The sequence below is a fragment of the Perca fluviatilis genome, chromosome 16, assembly GCF_010015445.1.
Source record: "Perca fluviatilis chromosome 16, GENO_Pfluv_1.0, whole genome shotgun sequence".
NCBI classification, from domain to species: domain Eukaryota; kingdom Metazoa; phylum Chordata; class Actinopteri; order Perciformes; family Percidae; genus Perca; species Perca fluviatilis.
In genome coordinates, this window is record NC_053127.1 from 35178484 (window position 1) to 35202782 (window position 24299).

The 24299-nt window shown below is 39.3% G+C and overlaps 1 protein-coding gene across 3 annotated transcripts in view; it reads right to left on the bottom strand.

Annotated features, from left to right (window-relative positions):
• Positions 1-24299, bottom strand: part of LOC120543900 (RAC-beta serine/threonine-protein kinase-like) — a 31906-nt gene that overhangs the window by 3881 nt on the left and 3726 nt on the right. For all 3 annotated transcript variants that reach the window (XM_039777274.1, XM_039777276.1, XM_039777275.1), the window contains exons 4-10: positions 22671-22782; positions 22330-22480; positions 21251-21382; positions 17477-17542; positions 14407-14475; positions 14148-14270; positions 9079-9207 (exon numbers count right to left, since the gene is read on the bottom strand). In XM_039777274.1, coding sequence (XP_039633208.1) covers positions 9079-9207; positions 14148-14270; positions 14407-14475; positions 17477-17542; positions 21251-21382; positions 22330-22480; positions 22671-22782 — 782 coding nt within the window. The remainder of the gene's footprint in view (positions 1-9078; positions 9208-14147; positions 14271-14406; positions 14476-17476; positions 17543-21250; positions 21383-22329; positions 22481-22670; positions 22783-24299) is intronic.

Consider the following 24299-nt stretch of genomic DNA (forward strand, 5'->3'; position numbering starts at 1 on the left):
ACTAACTAAAAACTGTTTTGTTCATGTAACTGAAGAAGTTTGAGCAAATGTTGAGTAATTTTTGCTTTATATAAGAGACTCCCCTCGTTGCTTATCTCATTTGTATGATGTCACCATGAGCTGTTAGAATAAATAGTTTAAGCAGTGGGGGCGCTAAACCATGCAGTATCTTATCAAAAAACAAACATTGGTCATAAACAAAAAAAATCAAAGCTCAAGAAGTTATTTTTTTATTTGCAATAGTGGTTTTAGTTCATGTTGTTGTCCAGTGCTTTAAGAGCTTGTTGAAGGGCTCAACCTGGCCTAGCATACTGCAGAATAAATCCATTTGACAGTAGGTACTGCACACTGCATAGTATGTAGTAGGAGATTCCGAATACATAATCGAGAACAGGTACTAAGCTGGTACTGAATACTGCTATCAGTTTTGTGTAACGCTGCAGCGTGCCCGGCTCAAAGCATCTTGGAATGATTTTTAAACTAAAATATGTTAGGCTATACAACAGGCAGCTAACTACTTTGAGGTATAACTCAGAGCATATGTGTGTATAATGTAAGCTGTGTGTGACGGTGGGTATAAAGTTAGCAGTGAAAGCAGTGTGTGTGTGTGTTGTGGTGGCAAATTTTATTTTAACCATTTGTTTAATGATATTGACCATTTGTTTAAAGATTATTTTAAACCTCCACAAAATCCTGTTCCTTCCTGTAGACTTAAAGGCACCAGTGAGAGAGCTGGCCTTAGCAATAGCAGAAGTTATTTTCGCTAAAGAATTGCAGCTCCTCATTTGTTTATTTCTCCCAGATAAAGTGAAGAAGGCTATAACACTGAACCGTATCTCTTTCTGTCTCCTGAGATAAGCAGGTGTTTAGTCTAATGTAGGAGACACAGGAGCAGAATGGAAGGTTGTAAAATCATCTGTCTATGGTATTTTTTAGAAAAATGGCAGCATGCTAAAGATATTTGAAGAGGGGTGGCTTAACGGAGTTTCTTCACTATATGATGTGTGATGTTTAGACTAGAAGTCAGAAATGCTCATTCAGTTGTACCTGTGAATCTGTATTCCTCTATTTTGCAAAATATAATAAATGCTCAAAGACCAGACTTTGGTTTAATTCTCAAACAGTCTTTATTCGTTTTTCATTTTGATCATTGATATTTACTAAACTCTGCTGCTTTACGAGAAAACTTCCACCACAGTGTGTGTGTGTGTGTGTGTGTGTGTGTGTGTGTGAGAGAGAAATGCAGTGCAGTGTGTGTACAGTTAAGGCTATTTGTTGCATGAAGTTTCATCTGCTGCAAGACAGTAAATATAATGTGGACTGCTGTTTTAAAGCCAGCAGTTTGCATTCAGGCCATCACCATCTTGGTATTTGGAGCCAGAAGTGACCATATTTGGACAAAAGGGAGGAGCTAGGGGGGTTTATGGTTTTAATGGCACTAAACAAAGCTAAATGCTAAAAAGAAAAGGTCGCTGATTTTCAACCAGCAGTTTTTCAATTTTATTTTAAAATAAATGGGACCATAACTTACTAAATTACCATCATGCTGTATTAACGGTGACTTGAAACTAGTGATTGAGACCATAAACTCACTATGAAAATGTTTTCTGAGGTAATAAATTAAGTGAGAAGTAGGCTCATTTTCTCATAAACTTCTATCATAGACTGTAAAAAACATGGACAGCCTGTCCCAAATGAAGCTGAAAGTGGGTGGCTCCCGCAGTCGCCATGTTGGCAGCGCTGACGTCAGGAGGTGGAGCGTGGGTGGAGCTGAGGCGGACCGGGTGGGCTGAATGAAGCATGGTTGTGGAAAATACGCCCACCTCGCTCATAGGTCCCAAGCTAGCAATGGCTAAGAAGCTAGGCTAAGGATAAGCTACTCTGTGCTAGTCCTGTTGTGATGCTGTTCACTGGACTACTGGAGACAAGTCGCCCCCTCCTCCCTGCTATCAGGAGGAGAGCGGCCTGGACAAACATTATAGCGGTTGTAGCGCCTCAAATTCAGCCATTGCAAAGCCAAGCCCGAGGTCACAGTCAGTGGGTGGCCAGTGAGGGGGAACAGGGCACTCCTGGATCAGACCACGGTGCTGGGGTTTGTGATGGCGGAATCCGAGCTGCTGCAGCAACTAACTCAGGTCCCCCTCAATCCGGTCAGATAACGTACCACCAGAAATACAATCTAAATCTGTAAGGTTATATGTTTAAAGAACAATTTCAAAATCAATGTGCACCACGTGTCTGTACTTTGATAATATTTATAATTATTATCTTTACTTTTTTTTTTACTTTTACTTATTTTTAATTCCCCACACTGCTAGTGAAAACAGTGCTCATATTAATGATTTCAACATTTGTTGAATACAGGGGAATAAAGCTTTATGTTATATTACTGCTATTGACAGCAATATATATAAACATATATAGTTACCTGAAGCAATTATTACACTTTTTTTCCCATAGTCACAGAGTGATCATTATCTCATCTTCTCTTCCCAGTCCCTGCAGAATTACAGCTCCGGGTGTCACGTGGCAGCACCAGAATCGAGCTGATCCATGTGATGGAGGACTAGCTTCATCTCCAGCACCCTGGCATTAAGATCATGTTGTTTTTTTTACTGACCCTAAGGTGCCGGTGTAAGGCTGGCCGGATATTTGTCAACAGTGTTATGACCAGTGTTGCCAGAGTTACTTTGAAAAAGTAATTTAGTTACTTTACAGATTACTTGATTTTAAAAGTAATTTAGTTACTTTACAGATACATGGTTTTAAAAGTAATTTAGTTACTTTACAGATTACTTGATTTTAAAAGTAATTTAGTTACTTTACAGATACATGGTTTTAAAAGTAATTTAGTTACTTTACAGATTACTTGATTTTAAAAGTAACAAAGTTAGATTACAAGTTACTTTATTAGTTACATTCAGCAACTGCCGACAACACCCCCACAGCCTCAACATAAAAATGACAACCGGTTTACTGTGAGGCAGCTCGGCGTTGCCAGTAGTAGGATCTGGTTTATTATGGCACGAAAGAGAGCGAGTCAACCGTGTTTAAGAGCAGCATTTCCTCTACAACATAGGCCTACTGCCCGACCAACTTCTTCAACTCTCCCCCACTTACTGGTTTTGCACCGAAGTCCAGCTTTTGTTGTTTGGGTGGTGGGGGACCTCCTTCTCTCTGCTTCGCACCACCTGCTGGGACTTGCTCTGTAAGTTTGACTGCAGTGCTGCGACTCCAAATGTTTCTTCAAATTTGACGTAGTGTTTTTGTAGCTAGATAGCGCTTTGTCGCCACCAGAACAGAGTGTACAACCAACCTTAATATTGCCGTCTTTAGCTGACACAAACTCAAAATAGTGACTGTATTTCCAGCTAGAAAATGTGCATCTCTCTTCCCTCCATTGTTGTTTACGTTTGTGTCACTGCGTGGTACATGTGAACTGTCCACGTGAACTGTCCACATGCTGAAAACGTGACCTGTCCTCATGCTGAAAACGCGACTTGTCGCATACGTGACTTCACTCCCAGAGACGCAGAAGAAACGCAAGAAGAAAGCAAAAATATATATTTTTACTAAGGAAAATTACAACTTTAATCGGATTACTGGTTTGGAAATAGAAACGCATTATATTACTCGTTACTGAAAAAAGTGGTCAGATTAGAGCAGTGGTTCTCAACCTTTTTTGTGCCAGCGCCCCCCTATCCATTATCCAGGTCCCTACCGCCCCCCATCAAATATTATGTAGGCTAAATGCCCCGAATATTAATGATTATGCCCCAATATAGGCCTATTATTGTTGTTACTATTGTTATCAAAAATAATCAAAAAAATCAAATCATTGAATGACAAACAACACATGTATTAGTTTCCCAGGTATCAAAAAGCCATGTGAATAGAAAATATATATATTTACAGGTTTTAAAGAAAAATGCAACCATTTGACATTCAAATTAAATAACAGCAGCCAATCAGAACGACTAGATATGTAACATTCAAACTATAATTAGGTATTATCAAAAGGCCTGCTGCATGGTGTGAACCTCAGCACCTTTAGAAGATGACTGTAATTTGAATGTCCTTTTTTGTTTGTGAAGTTACCTTGGGTGTCATGAAATGAGCTTTAAATAAAATGTATTATTATTATTATTATTATTATTATTATTACAAACACTAACAGTAGCCAATCAGAAACAGCTAGCAATTTAACATTCAAATCTAGTTTTCATTCAAATCTAAAATCGAACTGTTCCAACGGAAAACAAGCTGGCACTTATCAAAGGATCACACACACACACACACACACACACAAACGCACGCACGCACACACACACACGCAAGCACGCACGCACGCACACACACACGCACGCACCGCCGAAGTATTTTGGTGATGACAAACGACTTGAAGAACGACACCTACTGCCGAATGGAAATAAGTTTACAACCTTTGAAAGTTAGTGAGAGCCCTTTTTTAATGCTTAGAAGAGTCTAGGTTTGCTATGGCCTGTCTTGCGAGTAAATAGCAGAAAAAAACGTTTGGAGAAAAACACGCCCCCACATCGCGCTGTGTTTTGTGGAGGTGTGAGAGTCCCGATACAGTAAACAGTGACATCACTTCCTCTAGCGCTTCCATAAGAAAGTTTTAAAACACCAAATATAAGCCCTCAACTGGCCGGGAGTTTATGGAACAGCTGACTGTTTGCCAAACAACAACAAAGCACAGTCTATCTCTCCGCCTCTTTTCTTTCTCTCTTTCTCCGTGAAATGAAGCTGCTTTCAGGTACAGTAGGAAACGTTGTGTTTAATAAACCATCTGACGAAAAAGTGTTACGGTTAAATATAAAGTCTACTTGTGCTACATGGGGGGGGGGTTACAGAAAACAACAGGACGTCACAGCGATTGCTTTTTTTTTATCTTCACGTAGTAGCTACAGAGCTCATTTAAGACGATGCTCTGACGTCCCGTTTCCATGAAGGCAGCACGGAGCTGCACCAAACAAAGCTGACAGAAGCACAGAGAAGTTAGGATACCCGTCTGGTCCAGTCGCAGTGCTGTAAACTGGCAGCTTTTAATGTTGCAGACTACTTATTCTTTAGTAGTTTAAGTGTAAACATGTATTGTTATTGTGAATCTTTGGTTTAAACTAGCTTTCAAAAAAACGCCCCCCAAGAGCACCTCAACGCCCCCCTTTCCAAAATATTGCTTCCAACGCCCCCCATCATCTTCTGAACGCCCCCTGGGGGGCGGTACCGCCCCCGTTGAGAAACACTGGATTAGAGTAACGCGTTACAAGTAACGCGTTACGTGGCATCGCTGGTTATGACCTCATTTGTTGTAGCTTAAACTGTGTTTTTATGTTCATTATGGTTAGTTATAATAACATCTGCAGCATTAACATGTTAACCACCTTTGCTCTTCCTCATCCCTGCAATCACACACTTTATCCATTTTTCCCCCTACAGCCTCATGGACTCTCTGGGCACATGTTGGGCATATTACCACTTGTACAGGCCAATTCTGTTGATTTTATGTAACTGATGTTTTGATGTTTACTGTTGAATAGTTTTATAATGAATTATATTTAAATCTACTCTGCTTTTGTCTTTACTGACTGAAAATTTTAATTTCACATCCAGATCTGTCAATTCAAAGTACAGGCAAATCACACATTCCAGATAAAACTAAGCATTAATAGCATTTGTATGTGCTTTGTACTTTCAAATAATGAAAAATATGTATAACAATAGAACTGGATGAATAACAACTAAGTGTCACAATTTGGCAATTTGGTTTTAATGTCAAACAAGTGATGCCTTTCAAAGTGTTCACTGCACAGAGATAAAAAAACCAAAATTAGACCAGAATAAAAGTAAAACAAACTAGAACTGCAAGCAGTTATGACAGGGTCCAAGTCTCCCCGGTGCAAGTCACCACTGATGACACGTGGAGCCCACGAAAGCGGAACCCACGACAGCGAAGCCCGTGAAAGGAGAACCCAAAGCATGACGGCAGCAAGGCAAAAGTCAGGAGATTTCACTAAGTGCAAGCTCCAAAGTCTGTAGTGAAATGCAATAGAAGATTTCCCATTCATTGAGTAAAAGGCCAAACGCTTCTACTTCAATTATAGCGCCTCCTAAAGGCAGATCATCACCAAATCTGGTATAGAGCCGCAGAGTGGCATGTAGAACAATAATCTCAAGTTTTTTGATGATAGCATTTACTGCGGCACAGATATTGCTATTGCAAATTTCCCATTTAAATGCATTAACTTATTTGCCAAAACGCATCTACGTTCATTATAGCGCCCCCTAATGGCCGATCTTCACAACATTTGGCACAGAGGCTCGGAGTGGGATGTCGAACAATATTATTGATCTGATACCTATTAATTTGGCATATATATATGTTAAAGTTCGTGTTTTGTGGCTAGCTACGAAAATTTGTTTCGTTGTAAATTGCGCATACTTTAACGTAGCAAAATTCTTTTAATACCTTTTTGTCACATCCATCTGGAGAGGTTATGTACCAGGTTATGTGGAGATCGGTCGCACGGCCTAGGAGGAGTTCGAAAAAGTTGGTTTTGCACATTGCGCGATATTGCGAAAAAATATATATTAGCGGAAATGGGCGTGGCCTATATCCTGCGATTCAGATGATTCCAGGAACACGTGGATGTAAGGTTTTCTAATATGCTATGAGTAATGTGGGAGTTATAGGCAAAAACACGTTTGACGTTATTATAGCGCCACCTAGTGGTCCATATGTGTAATATTTCTTATGTGAGGTCCATGAACCATTCTACATCTACACTGTAAATTTAAAGTTGCTCACATTAGTGACCTGACGGTCCGGGCCGGGTTCGGACATATATTTAGAAATGATTCGGGTCGGGCTCGGTCATCAAAGAACTAATTTGTGGCAGTATGCCACAATCAACACCGGCCGCCACATATTGCGTTTCGTTATTTTATTTTTTTAACGTTATTTAAAACACGCAGCGTATTCGTTCAGCTGCATTTCCTTTCCCTGCTCTCCTCCATCTCTCGGTCACTCACGCGTCTCTCTCACGTAGGCCCCACACACACACACACACACACACACACACACACACACACACACACACACACACACACACACACACACACACACACACACACACACAGCGTCTGTCTCCATGAAAATGAGAGAAGACGGATGGTTCACAAAAGGTATCTCGTGAACACCTTCACACAATCACACATTAACCCCCCCCCTTCAAAAAAATCTTCAGATGACGGAAAACAAAGATTTTTGCGTCATCGGAAGATGTTTTGCCCAGAGGCAATGGACTACAGCCAGTAGTAGGAGCTACTTCCACATGTTTTCAACCCGCCCATAGGGGGTTGGACTGTCGTCTTTACCCGAAGCTTGCCGAAGCAAAACGAATGTCATCCATCTTGAAGCTTCGCTAAACAGGCTTCTCAGCAGAAAACTTTTAAAACAATTATGTGAATTCAAACTACCGCACATGTGTACCACCGGGATACGTTGGTATAGATCGGAGAATATGCAGGACACTTTATTACAGACGGAATACTCAACATACTATGCAAGCTTCGCCTGCTACGGAGACCAGCACCTCAGCCTGCGGTCTCGCTCTATGCCGCTAGCTGGTAAGGTGACATCCTCAGCGGTGAAACTCGGAACGAGGGCTGGACGAGGCTGGACTCTGAGCTAGCTAGGTGGAAAGTTAATGCTAGCCAACAATCTGGACTACATCCAACTTCAACGAAACTCCCAATGCGAGTTCAGAGACTGCTGTGCTTTTGTTGTTGTGGAAACATGGCTAAACAACAGTGTACTGGACGATCCAGCTACCAGGCCTGCTACTCTGTCGCCGGGTAAGACTAGTGGAGGTGGGCTGTGTTAACACGGACTGGTGCTTGTATCCAACTAACTGCTAGTGGAGTTTGTGACTGTTAAATGCAATCCATTCTACATTCCACGCAAATTTACGGCTATGTTTATACTCTGTATTTACAGCTCACCAAGCGTTAATGCTAGTATACGTTAGCTGAACTTTACGGAGCCTATAATGTGTGTCTACTAAATGTAGCCGGTTTCATATGTCGTTTTTATACATTTTAAATGTGTAACACCACTTGAGCCACGGTGAAGGGTTGTTTTGAGTTGAGTCGACTGTCTCACTGTCTGTCTGTAAACGGTAGGCGTGGCTTGGGAGTACACTCTAAAGCAGCGAAGCAAGTGCATTCTGGGATTTGATGTCTTTCATCCACATGAGCCAAAAACACATTTTCTGGCTTTTCTCAGCCTAGAAGCCACCAATTTCAACAACAAAAAAATTCACATTTCTACTACATAAGTGACCCAATTTAAAGATATATTCATCTTTCCAACAGTGAAATATCCCTTTAATCTGTGGATAATTAAAATTCATATTAATAGCGAATGTGATGCTGGTGAGTAAAATAACACATCATCAATGATGAAAATGTTAATTACATTCTCTAAAATGTGAACATGGCAGAAAGCTGTTGCAGAGCTGTGCACATTTATGCATGAGGAACAAGAGCCAGCAGTGTTACTTCATTGGTTATTTGAGAAGCTAAAGGTTTAGTTTTTGTTTCTTCGGTCAAGTTCATAACTACATTACTTCGTTTTGCTGCTTGATCTCCAATGATATTTGTTGCAGTGATATTACTGTGCACATGGAAACTACTACAATTACTGTGAGTAGAGTTGTTCTGATACCGATACCTTTGCCTAAATTGTTGGTATTGTTATCGAAAATTATGTGAGTCTATGCACCGATGCGTTGTCTTGCAATTTAGCCCCATGAAAATCTTTAAAAACAAATTTGTTTGATAATGTTGGCTCGGGCTAACCCTACAATCTCTGCTATGCACCATTTAACGAGCAAAGGCCGAGTTGGACACGCCCTAAATGCAACTGCGCAATGTACTCTAGATCATGCGCTATAGATTGTTTAAATAGGGCCCTGAGCCTGTGGGAAAGTGTGACTGCTTGTGTAGAGGTCAAAAACTGTGTTTTTGCCCAGCCAGTCAGTTTCAGTACCTTACCTCAGGTGCCAGATATTCAGGAGTACCACAGAAGGTTTTCATGGTAGCGTCAGGGGTAATGCCTTCCTTACAAAGGCCAAAATCTGTGATTTTGATGTGGCCGTCTTTATCCAGCATCAGATTCTCCAGCTGAAAGAAAAATTACATACAAATCAGATTTACACTGCTTTCTGTAAGCATTGGGGTTGGAAACAAGTTCTATTCATGTTGTAGTAGTTCTTAGGGTCTGGCCAGATGGAAACAAATCCTCTAAGTCATATTTGTCAAAGAATTCATAACTCTCCATCTTTGGGCTCTCTATGTTTGGAAAAGACTGAGATTTACATTTATAGTCTTCAAAGGGTATTTATGTATGGTGCATATTTAAAGAAAGTCAAAAAATAGTTTCTACTTTTGGACCATCACACCAAAGATCTCAAATAATCTCAGAAGGTTGGTTTGCAAAAAATTTAAATCAAAAAGATGGCCCACCATTGTCTTTATTAAGTGTCAACATAACATACCCCTAAAACATACATTGGGTCAACTAATTTTTGAAAAAAACAAACTGCCTACCTCTCACTGCTCATTTCATTAATTATTGATTATTTGATCCACTTACAAAATTCCATGTGAATGGAAACAACTTGAGCTGGGTAATGTGCAAATATTTAAAGTAGGAAAAAGTGTTTTTACACATTGTAATTAGCGTTCAATACCCGAAGGTACTGCTACCAAAGTTGACACAGACATCTTTTGGATACTAGATATCATGTTTCAAATGTTGTTAAGATCGGTCAAACGATAAGTCAAAGTCTTACTGTAATTAGGACTGTATGCAAAATTTTCTATTTCTATTCTGTTTGATCACCCAAGTATTTGACAATACATCCAAAACCAGCAGAATGATGTACAGAATGATTTTTCTGAATTTTATCACCAAGATTTTGAATGATGTAAGCGTTTTAAGTTTAAATCGACAAAAATACTTTAGTTTTGCACATGTGATATCATTGCTTGCTTGTTTATTTACGGTTTAAACCCTGAAGGGGTAGAATTTTAACAGATTTATTATTATTATTATTATTATTTGTCATCTTATTTGTGCAGGAGCTGCTGCCCCCGCGATCCGACCCCGTATAAGCGGTTGAGTGTTTTCCATGAAATATGACACATGGTGCCACTAAATACCACTAAACGTAATTTTGGAAAGCCAAGAACCGTCACATCATAAGACTGATTTAGTTCAAATTGGACACATGTCCAGCTCAATATGCTCACAAAAAGCCTCTTTGACTATAAAAGTAATTTTTTGACACATCTTCTAAACTCTAGGTCCAATTGTTACCAAATTGTCAGGGGATCACTATTGTTCTAAGCTTATTAAAAGTTGCATAAAGCTTGTTGATATCTTTTATTTAGTTTTCAAGATATTGACCAATGAACTTTGAATGTGCGCGTCAACAACAAGTCAACAACCATTGGGCAAATCATCCCTAAAAGTTCCATTCAAATCGACCCATTACGGGCACTACAAATGCAAAAAATGGGCGTGGCATAACACAAATCAGACTTTAAATAAAAAATGTTGTCTAATCTCTACAAAACCAGCAGGATATGTTTCATAACAATTACGAACCGCATGTGTAAAACAATTTTTCAATCATGTGCATGGGCCTGGTGCCAATTTGGCCATAAATCGATGTCCAAACATCACCAAACTTGGTGGATAATTATTCAAGCTGCTGAAAAATGTCAACAAAATGTTTTCGATATTGACCAATAAGGGGGTGATGCCGTTGATGAACAAGGGCATGGGGCTGGCTCAAATTGTGCTATAAATCAGTTTGTCCAATCACAAAACTTGGTAGATATTTATGTTTAACTAAGTTTGTAAAATTATCTTACAATTGGCCAATAGGCGTCACATATTGTTTCCAAATGGAATTACGGTATAGTAGATTTATGGGGCTTTATTTTAAAACTTTGCTTTCTTTTTAAGGCGAGACACGGCAGGCAAAAACATCGTTTTTTTTTTCTTCACTGGTCAATTTTGAGATTTTTGGCTATTTGTGTTCAATAACATGTCTTCTTTCAGACATGTGGAGAAAAAAAGTCCGAAATACACATTTAGGTCTTTATTTTACTACACTTTGTCTGTTTGCGTCGGTACATTTCTCCTAAATTCAACAAAAGTTGGCGTTCTAAATCATCCCGCTGCTCCGCGATCGCTGTCTGCACCCTGTCATCACATATACCGTTGGAAAGCTCTCTCTCTCCTCTACAATGCTGTCGGATCCAAATATGGTCATTTCCTTTTTATCAGCAACCAATTGTAATGTAAAAAAAAGGGGATTTAACCAAAGCGCCAATCTCATTGGCTGATGCCAATTTCTGACAACGTGATTCGTTCAGAATCGTCACGTGACGCGCTCTGACATTTCCGCGGTAGTTCAGAATGTCGAAAGAAGTGCGTCGAAAACGGTCGAAAATCACCTCAGAGAAGACGAAAACAGTTGTTATTAGTAAGAAGACCCAGGGGATTACACACTAAGACAGCAGATGATGAAACATAGTACGTCGATGTTTAAACTGTCGTTCAGAAAACAGGAGTTTTAAGACAGCGGAGGTAATCAGACCTTCTCTCTCTCAAAGCAGTTTACAGAAAACAGCCTACATGTCATATGTGTGTCACATACTACACTGTACTGGTCGCGATACAACACACTATATAACAAAACAATTACATTACACAACAGTTAAAATGGATGTATAATATAATTACAATATAATAGGCTACTAAACAAATCTGTAATTTTGGGATCCTAAGTGGTTGTGAGTCCCTCAGGCTGTGGCAGGCAGATCCATATTTAGCTGTCAGTAGAGCTGCTGTTCCCTCTCCTAGGAGAACTTCCAGCTTCTTCTCTGGTGTTAACTTTGGGAAGTTTTATTTTTTTGGCTATTTTTCCAAGGTGTAAATCTCTTAGTGAAGATAGTTTTTCCCAGTGGAGGAGGAAGAGTATCTCTGTCTGACCCAGCTGGTGGTCACTGAGCCTGTCTCTCTCTCTCTCTCTCTCTCACTCACTGACCTGTCTGTCTGACCTAGTTGGTGTTGAAATAACAATTTAGTCTACTATGTTTGCTTTCTCCAATGTTCTAAATATTGGTCTTTTGAATGATTCATAATTAGTTTGGTTCTGTTGTTATGAACCAGTGCTGATGGGAGCCTGGTTAGTTAGCTTCACCATCGGCTGACTGAGGGGACTGGTTAGTTAGCTTCACCATCGGCTGACTGAGGGGACTGTTTTGTGGGGAAAGTAAGCTTGAGGCAGCAGCAATATGGCCATCTCCATCTTCAATGAAGGTGCCTCTGCCATGAGTTCTGTTATGGAGAAGTTGTGGCTTCAGAGCACAGTTGTGATGGTCAATTCAATGAGAGAAACTGATATGCTCAGGATCTCGAAAGCTGAGGCTGTCACAACTGCCAGTGTAAAACACAGGCGCAGTCTAAGCACAGCTAAAATAGCCTACATATAGTGCTGAAATGGACAATTAGACTTTAGAAAGCTGTGACATCTACTGTTGGTCTTGTTCTGTGTCCATACAACTGTCTAGCGTGGGTTTTGTCGGCAACTTTGTGCATGATACGCCAATGTTAATTCATTGAGTAACTGCAGTTGTAGGCCTTATATGCCTGTCATTTTATTAAGTAATCAATTTTCATGAGCTTGAAATATTCTATATTATTATTACTAAGGGCCTGGGCATTTATTCTGTTTTTGAGCAATTTTTCCAATAGAAATGTATTAAATTTCCCTACTTAAATCTTTAAATGCCGTTTTCTCAAAATGAGTTTTTTTTGTCATTTTCCAGTATAAACATCTCAGCCTATGTAGCACCTATGTACACCAAACTTTCCAGTTATACACTTAGTAGTATTCTGAAGATATTTACAGAGGGATTTGTGAATAAATCATTCCTGGCCTGATTTATGTGACATTTTAAGCAAAAAATTATGGCGAAAATCGATTTTTTAAGGCTATGGACAGTATATTTGGATTTTCTAGGTAATGAAAGCAGATATCTTGAAATCCCTCTGTAATTTTGTTTTCATCTTGTGTGTAAACAAAATGAAAAAATAATTTTGCACCTGGCTTTATCATATGTTCAGATCTATCTACCGAAAATATATGCAAAATAATGCATATTTAATGAGAGAATGCCTAATTTGCATAATTAAACATACACATTTCAAAAACTTGTAATACATTTTTTATATATACTTATGTAAGTAATCAACTGAGGAAGTTTCATGGTGATATATATTATTCTAACATTTTACCCTATTCACCTGTAGTGTCTCGCCTTAAGAATGGAAGCCTCTGTCCTAGTGGCAGCTTACTTAAAGTTAAGTGCATATATTTGTGGAATTTACCTTCTTCTGTCACTCTGCATGCAGTTTGCAGTAACATAAATCATTACTTATTCACTGTGTTCTCAGTGTAACATTGGCTGAGTAATTAATGGATATATAGTATGTCCTAATGGAAACAATGGGTTTGAACCTGCAATTGCAGCCTGTGCCTATACTTTCCACAGTTATTAAATGTTGAGTTACTATTACTAACTACATATGATGAAACAAAGAAGCATTATGCATTATGTTACTGCTCATTATTATATCAGAGAAAGGACCAACTCTGGCCATACAATGTTGAATGGACATCACTTTCAAACTTAAAATTTAAAAATCAATGATGCATTTCCCTTCAGCAGCACAAACTCATTTTAATAGAAGCCAGAAGTAAAATGTTTGTTGTTTCTTCTAAAAAATTTAATTTGGTTGTTGTATGCTTAAATTCTATTCTAACTAAAGACTACTTCTTTATGAAACTGATTAAAACATCATAGTAAAAATTTTAATTTGGTTGTTGTATGCTTAAATTCTATTCTAACTAAAGACTACTTCTTTATGAAACTGATTAAAACATCATAGTAAAATCTAAAATGAGAATTCATCACATCATCTTTTTGGAAGTGATGATATAAACCTTGTATGGATATACATTAGAACTGAAGGGATTATTCACCTTTAGATCACGATAAACAACGTCACGTGAGTGGAGGTACTCGAGCGCCGACACAATCTCAGCACCATAGAAGCGTGCCCGGTCTTCCGTGAACACTCGTTCCCGTGACAGGTGGAAGAAGAGCTGAAAGAGTCGACAACAAATGGAGTCAAACATTTACCTCTTATAGAAGCTATTTGAGTGTGCACATCAAGCTGTTGATATCAAGGGACATCAGTGTATCTCCATGTGACTGCGCCGTGTGCATGTGAGGTCTCACCTCGCCTCCGTTGGCATATTCCATTACAAAACAGAGTCGATCGTGGGTTTGGAAGGCATACTTCAGTGTCTGCAGGAAGAAAATGATCACAAATTACAGGTGGTAGATTTCTGCACGAATTACACTATCCCAGCACTCACTTGCAAATTAATGAGCAAGTTCCAGTTGTAAAAACTAAATTGTGTTACTTCAAAGGAGGATTTAAAATTTTAATTCAGAAGTATGTATTATCGGAGCTGAATACTGGCTGCTTACATCAAAGAATAGTGAGAAAATAATAGGGCAGCTCCCTAATTGTCGATGATTCTAACTTTAACGTCATGCTGCATAGGCTTTGTTGTAGATGCATCATTATCACAGAGCAATTTGGGAAAACAGCATGGCAGGCAACAAAGTTTTAAAACCACGTTTTGTCTCTAAAAGCAAAAACGACACAATCAGATGGCTTGTACTTGGGAGCTTGTAGTGTCAAGTCCGTTTGATGTCCGATGCAACTAATTTGGTCATTTGGGTTCTCGCATACAGCCCCTCCAGGTAATGTCTAGATAATTTCAGGGTTGCAGTATATGTGTGAAAGGGGGTTAAGAGTCTGTAGCTGGCTCTGTGAGAAGGCACAGAGGTGCTTTGACCTAAAGCAGCAATAGTCAACCGGCGGCCCACGGGCCACATCCGGCCCGCCAAAGCTTTCAGTCCGGCCCGCAAAATAATAATGAATTCATAAAATGTGAAGAGGAAAAAATGCATTCTGGTAATAAGCATTTCGAGCATTCACAGCAGGTAACATTCCACAGGGAGAGTGCAAAACCCAGCCCCCTGTATTTGCATCTCCATTCACATTCCAATTAGTTTCAGTATTGCGGATCTAACGTTAAGTCACAACACTTTTTATTTTGGAAGATAGACAGGATTCTGAATAGTGATGCCCGCGCTCCACACACTCAGCAGAGCCGAGAGGTGTGTGCGTTACAACACACAGCACATGTACCTAACTGGGAACGATACAGAGAGGATTATTAACGGCTGCTGGTGGAACTAACGCTACGCTTACTGCAAGGAGGCCTACAATAAAAAGCTTGGTGAGTAAAAAGTCAATACCTAAACCTATCAATACCCACTTACCTGTCTACAGGCATAAACATGTCGAAAGCGATATTTCAATCTGCTCCGTCTGCACAGTCAATTCTGTCCAACGCGCTGTTTTACAAAAACATAGCATGCTACTCTGCAAATAGCGAATATTTACAAACAAGCTCAAACAAAAGCTGTCGGTCTAAGCTAGTCTAAGTTTTCTTCATTCTTGATGATGATGCCAGTTGTATTCTTTTGCAACAGCGATCGTTTCATGCAAATGAGTCATACAGGTTTAGCGTTACTGACAGTCAGGAAAAAAGGAATGCATAGCCTACTTATCAGTCCATTCTTCATTAAAGCTGGGGTTTTTGCTTCAGGCTCTTTGACAGTGACATGTTTACCTGACAACAGGCCTTTTTTCCTGCAAGCATTTTCCACCAATCAGGACATTGTATACTACGACGTTTCCGTAATCACAGACTTTAACAATCACTCCTCAGCGGTTTTGTGGGTAAAGCGTTACTAAGTAATCTGATTACAGTAATCTACATTACTGTAATCAGACTTCATTTGTCTGTAACGCAGTAATGTAACACATTGCTGTTGATAACTCAGTAATCACATTACAGTTACTTATGAAATAATTATCGCATTACTTGCGTTACTGTTTATTCAACTATCTGCATAACGTGAGGAGAGAATAACAAATCAAACGATCGTTTTTGTGCGTGTTTGCGTAACTAACACCATAACACTCGTTCCGAGTAGACAAAACAAAAATGTCAGAACCAACGCTTAATACGTCTTTTTAGGTATGCCCATTACTACCAATTTGCAGTGGTAAATATAAATGAAGTAAAATAAGGCATTACTTTTTTTTAAGTAACCAGTAATGTGTAATCCATTACTTGTTTTAAAGTAACTAACCCAACAATACTCCTCAGTGAACTGTGAATCTGGGCTCATATTCTAGTTATCATTATGGATTTTCCACGTTTTTTAGAAGTCTGTTCGCACAAATACATGTGAAAATATAGCATTAATTTAGTAAGAAAGTGAAAATATCAAACAAGGATAGGCGTATTAGGTACGATTACATTTTATGTTCTTTATTTAAAATTCTGGCCCTTGGAAAAATGTATTTGATGACCCCTGACCTAAACGGTAACATCAGCATGCTGACATGCTCGCAATGACAATGAAAACACTCTGTTTAGCAGTTATAATGACCACCATTTTAATTTAGCATGCTAATAATTGCCAATTGGCACTAAACACATGCTAAGGCTGATGGGATGGGGTTTGCAGGTATACTTTGTAATTGTAGAAGTTGACAAACTAACAACATTTTGACTTGATCAAAAGTCAGAGGATCACTACAGTTATGGACCTTTTTCACAGCAGACATTTTGACTTGTCATAGTAGGAAAAGCACAGTTGAAACTGATAACCTTAACAATGGCTCAATTCCATCAAGTGTCCCAGTAAGCTATTTCAGTGAGTCAGCATGCACAATACCAGGGCCTCTCCTAGTGGAATGCAATCATTAATGGTTTTGAATACACCTGTGCTTTTCCTACTATGACATGTCAAAATGTCTGCCGTGAAAATTGACATGTAATAGTACAAGTCATTCGAGGGTAACATGAATGTCTAAACCAAATTCCATGGCAATCCATTAAAAAGTTGTTGAGATATTTCAGTCCGGATTTAAGTGGTGGACTATGCTGCCATCCCTAGACCTGCAGTGTGCCGCTAGCGTGGCTAAAAGACATGGTGTGCAAACAATACACTTTTCATGCTCATATGAACTGTCAGTGGCTAGTAATCATCCAATAGAGGCTCAGCAACGAGAGCTTTCAATTTGACCGTAGGGGCCATTTGGCTCATGAAAAGAAAAAGCTCAAGTGAGTTGCTTGGTCAGATGGCACTGCATTTACCAACTGACCTCCTGCAGAGCTCTATAAAGTGGGTTATTTGTGATCCCAATCATTCTTACCGTGAGGAAGGGGTGTCGTGTGTTTTGTAACACTCTGCTCTCTGTAACTGTATGGGCCACCTCATCCTGCCAACAAACAGATTATTGTCAGAAACACTGAAAACACGCCCAGTTTCATCTTAAACAAAGAATAAATGCTTCATGCCCTGTTGGTGTACAAACATCATATTAGCATTGACTAAAATAAATGAAACATACAAGTATACAGATTATATAGTCATGGTTCACAGACCACCATCGGGACAGTGCAAACTTCGGTAAGTCACACTGGAGAATGCCCATGAACATGATAAATTACCATGCAGGTTCAAGCATAATACATTCTGTGAGTGAGGTAAAACCCATGATAACGTCTTTGGGATGTTGTACAGGGTACATTCTTTCAGCAGTCAGTTATAGGCTATTCAAGAAGAGATAGCCAAATAAAATAATATATATATTTTACTAATTTATTTATTTTAAGTAATATTGTGCTTTGTTGGTACAATGTCAAATGGAATGCTAAAAATTGTTGTGTTAAATAAATAGTTAAATTGTATTTTTGTAATTAGTTTTTTTCTTTGAAAAGCAAGACAAAATAGTAAAAAGCACATTTTGACAAAGTTGTGTGTGTGTGTGTGTGTGTGTGTGTGTGTGTGTGTGTGTGTGTGTGTGTGTGTGTGTGTGTGTGTGTGTGTGTGTGTGTGTGAGAGAGCGAAGCTAGGTTTATGATCGGCGTGGTATCCCGTCGCAAGGTGTGCGAGCCATAAAAATGACGTCACCAAGCTGTTGTTTCCAGCGCGTAGGCTCCGCAAGTTGTTGTGGTGCGTGGTCATGTGCCTCTGAAGTTTTGTAAATTGGAACACGCTGCACTTTCATTTCAACAAGGTTGGTTGTGAAGATGGCCGAGCAGGTTCACTTCTACAAACATCTGTATGATTCTTCATGTACAGATCACAGGGAGCCACCAGCCTTAAATATGTGGTCAGAGAGAGACACCACACTGGGAAAAGAAAAAGCATTTTGCTGGAGTGTGGAAAAACATGTGATTGTTTTGTCAAAGCTAAAAAACGGCCTCATGGAAAGAGTGTTCTTAACAGTGTTTGAGGCAGACAGTCATTTTGATTTGGAGACACACGAGTCATGTTAATAATTAGAGTAGATCAAAGGTACTCGTGAGCACCTGGGCCCAGTTTTTCCAAGAACTGTAATCCGTATCAAATTGATCCGGATTTTGAAATCCCATGTTTTGCTATCTAGGATCACCTGATCCATCTTCATTTTATGCCAGGTTTTTTAAAGGAAGATTGGATTGAATCACTGTGATCCAAATACCAAATTTCAGGATTACCAAATCCTGTTTACCAGAGCCTTAAATGGAACCAACAGTGTAGCCTACTGGCTTAGCAAAGAACAACAGGTAGGCAAATACCGGTGGCCACAAATAGCCATTGTTTGTTTTAATTTTAAGAAACAGAAACACTGTAATAAACAAACATTTTACATTCCTTATTTTTATTATAATGTTAAATAACAAAACAAAAATACTATCCAATAGTCAAAAATCATTTACAGGACAGATACCAGCTCTTTCCATCTCTGCCTTTAGGAGATGTATCTCCATCTGCACTTTTTTCTGCTGCAGTTGGGTAGGAAAGATTTGTTCTTTACCCAGTTCAATTTGTACTTATGGGTTCGAAAAATCACAACTGAATCCACCCTTCTGATGGGATCAGGATAATCCTGTTTTTTTTGGATCACATAGATCCCAGAGTTCAAAGTTTTGAAAAACCCAAAGGGCAGGTTTGATCCAGATCAAATGTAAAATCGGATTACATGCTCTGATCTTACTTTGGAATCCCTCTTTTACTTTTGAAAAACCCATTTCCAAGATCTGATCCAATCCGTGATCTGAAATCCCACTGGATTACTTTTGAAAAACTGGGCCCTGGTCTGCATCAGGGACCAAATGAGTCACCCGCAGGGCATGTTCTAAAAAAAACTACTTTGAATTACCAAAGAGCTCAATAAAAATGGTCCGATTTAAAAAAACAAAACAAACAATAACACTTATATTAGTGTAGAATAGCATTAATGTAGAAATTGAGTTTAACATGTTTAACATTGCATATAACATTTTAAAGATGCAGTAGGTAAGTCTTATAAAACTAACTTTTTGTCATATTTGCTGAAACTGACCCTATGTTCCAGTAGAACTACATGAAGCAGGTAATTTAAAAAAGAAATCTGGCTCCTCTGGCACCACCTGTAGTGTGATTTGCAAAAATCCACCGCTCCCTGTTCAGATGCACCAATCACGGCCAGGGGAGGTGTCTAACTGCGTGTCAATCACTGCTCAGGCACACGCCTATCATAGCGTCCTCCCCTCCCCCTTCCCCGTGCACGAGCTGCAGATAGATTTCCTCCCTTCCCCCCTCTTCACACGTGCTCTATCGTGAACAGCTCTCCCTTGCGGGGGGGGGGGAGGCTTAGGAGACAGTATGGGCTTTAGCAGAAAGGGGGGAGGGACTGAGAAGTTGTCGATATAAAACATTTTTGGCTAAGTCCTGGATCTTCACAATCCTACCTACAGCACCTTTAAAGGAACACGCCGACTTATTGGGAATTTATCTTATTCACCGTAACCCCCAGAGTTAGACAAGTCCATACATACCCTTCTCATCTCTGTGCGTGCTGTAGCGCTGTCTGACGGCTCCAGCATTAGCTTAGCCCAGCACAGATCCTGCAGGTAACTGGTTCCAACTAGCCTACTGCTCCGAATTGTGACAAAAGTGACAAAATAACTCCAACATGTTCCTGTTTACATGTTGTGATTATAGAGTCTGGCGTGTACAAAAAAAGCGTAACATGAGACACAGCCATCTTCTAACCCTAAACAAACCGGGAACTATATTCTCAGACAGGCTTGCTGCGAGCATATCACTCCGCCCAAGTACTATATTCTTCCGCCAGAGAATATAGTTCCCGGTTTGTTTAGGATAGAGCTGGCTGTGTCTCATGTTACGTTTTTTTACACGCTGTCACTCTACAATCACAACATGTAAATAGGACATGTTGGTGTTATTTTATCACTATCAGAGCAGTAGGATTACTGGAACCATTCACCTGCCTGATCTGTGATGGGCTGATGCCGGAGCCGTCAGACGCCAAGCGCGCTACGCACGGAATGAAAAGAGTATATATGGACTTGTCTTACTCTGGGGGTTATGGTGAATAAGCTAAATTCCCAATAAGTCGGCGTGTTCCTTTAAAAACAAAACATATTACGTATAAACTCTGACCTCGACTGGGGTCAAACTTTACTTTATCACAAGTTCACATTATTGCGCGAGACGCACGTATCCTCACTCTTGACTGAGGCGAGCTAGCGGCCACGACATAAGCAACAGCGGTTCATGAAGAAGATGTCAGAAAAGCGAAAGAAAACTTTCACAACGAATGGGAGGAACAGTTTTTTTTACAACAGTCAAAAAAGAGTGTATGTCTGCAAATTTCCAGTCTGACATAATATTGCCATACATGACTACTACAGCTTGAATAAATTATACACACACACACACACACACACACACACACACACACACACACACACACACACACACACACACACACACACACACACACACACACACACACACACACACACACACACACACATTGTTGGGTCTTTGTAAATTATAGAATGTGGTCTAGACCTACTCTATCTCTAAAGTGTCTTGAGATAACTTGTGTTATGATTTGATACTATAAATACAATTTAATTGAATTACTTACCTTGGCTATGATGACCTCTTTGCGCAGTATTTTCATGGCATAATGTACTCCGGTCGACTTTTCTTTGACCAGAATCACCTTCCCAAATGTCCCCTTTCCAAGCAGCTTCAGGTACTCAAAGTCACTCATTGTCTGTAATGTACACAATGCCGTGGTGTGAGAAGGATAAGGATTTTAACTAATTTTGTAAGAGTTTGTACAACTAAAACAAAAAACAAGTCTCAAAAAAATCTTTAGCCAGAGATGAGCGTTTCATACGGCCTTGAGGAATACATACTGTATACTTCCTGCTGCTGTTCATTTGTTGTTCTTTTACAACTAATAAGACATATGTCTCCCTAATCTTTTCAGAAAAGCTTTCATAAAATTGAAATGTGCAATAATAAGTTGTTTATATTCCAAGTCTACCATCCCCCTAAATCCTACACACTGATCCTTTAAATAACATCCCAGACCCTTGTATGAGTCATGTACAGATAGTCTGCCCTCTCCACTGGGAAAAAACACTGACATCAGAATTATAATTCCCTAATCTAAATTAATTGTGAGTTTTAAATAAAAAATGATAAAACTTTATTTTGCGGCTATAATTGCTATTTTTTTATAATAATATATTAAATGAAAATCTGAAAACAATGTAAAAAGGTGTCTGAAAACCAGTTCAAAAGAGCTCATTATAATAAATTTTACAGAGATGAGTGTTCCTCAGAAAGCCAACGTGCATCCTTTTCAGATGTTTCAGCATAGCAGATGTTTTCCCATGCCAGGAGAGGTCAGCTTTGCAAAACCTTTAAGCAAGTTTGTTGCGTTATTGTTATTTTTGGCCAACATCAGTGAAACACTCTATAATAGTCTGACTATAATGCATGCAATTGGACATCATGAGGCAGTTAATGGACCCAATGTTCTGCTTAGCTGGCTTCACAGTATCGTAATGTTAAAATCTCAAAATACAACTTAATCTTTTGTGTTTTCAAATGTCTTTGCAAAGAAAAAACTACACAATGCCAAAATGTCTTTTGGTTCAGCTCAAACTTGAGCTCACTATCTTCTAAGTCCCTAACAAAGGATCATCTCACCACTTTGGAGCGGTTCTTGGACATCAACACCTCCATCTCCTCCAGGCTGCTTTCGCTGGGTGAGCCAAACATATCCATTGGTTCATCCTCCTCTTGTTCCCGCATCTTCAGACTATTTGCCACTGACTGGATTGCCCGCATCCACTCTTCTCTGAGAAGCAAAAATGCCAACTATTATCAGGCCCAAATAAAATTTTTTTTTTTTTTAAAAAAAAAAAAAAAAATAATTTAAAAAAAAAAAAAACATTTTTTTTCCTAGTAGACATTAAAAAAAAACGGCCGCATGCTAATTTTTTCAAAAAGGGCAGCTTGCCTGATATAATATTTTACCCTGTTCTTACCTCTCCTCATTGCTGTCCACGTGAAAGGTGCGTTCAATGACAGTGGTCCACTGTAGGCAACGAATGACAAATGTGTTGGGGCGGGGTCTTTCAGTCTTCATTAACTGGCACTCTGTGAAAAACAAAATTTAAGTCCGTTACACACCTGATGTGTGACAAATTAACGACAAGAAAACGCAAAATAACCGCCTTCGAATATTTCACATCAAAACTATTCACACAGCAGCGATGCGAATTAGCGAAAGTTTTCGATAGAAGTTTCAATAATCGCGCCAGCTCATCTACCATGTCAGTTGGACAGTTTGAGGTCCTCCTGGGGATGCTGCTAAAGCGAGAGAGAGAAAGTGGAGCAGAGGAGATTTAATGTGAAGAAAAATGTCAAGTAAATTGTGAAGAGTAGCTAGAGTCCGCAGTTTGAGCACAAATGTTGCAGCTCCTGAAAACCAACAGAGGCATCCCGTGTCTTGTTTCCCCGGCTGCTGAGTGGAGTGACAATGATTACCGCCGCAGACTCCAGCCCTGTCCCCCCCCCCCCCCAACACTAAACTACTGTAAGCTATTCATTGATTTTCCTTTTAGCAAAATACTCCAGCTGGTACATATGTCTAGGGCTTTTTATTGTTAAAAGGTTAAGAACAGAAAGTGTGTCTCTGGTAAACACTTTCTTTGTCTAGGTTGAAAAGAGTAATTAAGTTTGCCACCTATACAGTCAATGATTCTTTGTATTATGATCCTCCTAAGTAAACAACACAGCGTGATTGGTTGATGTTTTTTTTTGGTTGATGAAGCATATTTTCTGTTGTGACTGAACTGTATTTTTTTAGTTAATCTATAAGCCAACTTTGATCTTGACATATAGGCTAAGCATTCTGTAGCAAATAACAATAAACCCACTATTAATTACATTATCTTAATGCGGTGTAACTACTGTAGCATGTAAATAATGCACCTAAAATACAAACGTTCTCCGACATGCACTCTAACCACGCAGCCCTATTTCTGATACCGTGGGGGGCAGAAATGTTGCCGTGGGGGGCACCGCGGTCAAATCAACATAGAGGAAACACTGATTGTGCAAAAATAGATATTCCAATCGTTCAAACCTATGTGTTTTTTAAAAGGAACATTCAAATGAAGAGCCTTGAGGATGGGTCTGTCTGAGGTTTCTGCCTAAAAGGTAGTTTTCTTCGCCACTGCATACCAAATGCTTGCTCATGGGAAATTGTTGGGTATTTGTAAATGATAGAGTGTGGTCTAACCTACTCTATCTGTAAAGTGTCCTGAGATAACTCTTGTTGTATTTAGTGTTGGCAAATGCTTTTTTCTTGAGTTTCCTCTTAGCAAAAAAATAGACACGGAAAAGCGTAGCGCCTTTTTTTCGCCAATCTTATTCCACACAACAGTTGCGATGTGTGCTTCTTTTATCGATATATATTTAACGATATATTTTGCATTTCTAATCCAAACAACGTCAAACTGGCACTGCACTTACTCGTGCCCATAGCAAGACACCTGTCAATTTTGAAATCAATCGGACTAATGGTTCAAGAGATATGCGCATAACACACAGACAGACAGACAGACAGACAGACAGACATTCCTGCAATTTATAGATAGTGGTCATTTTTG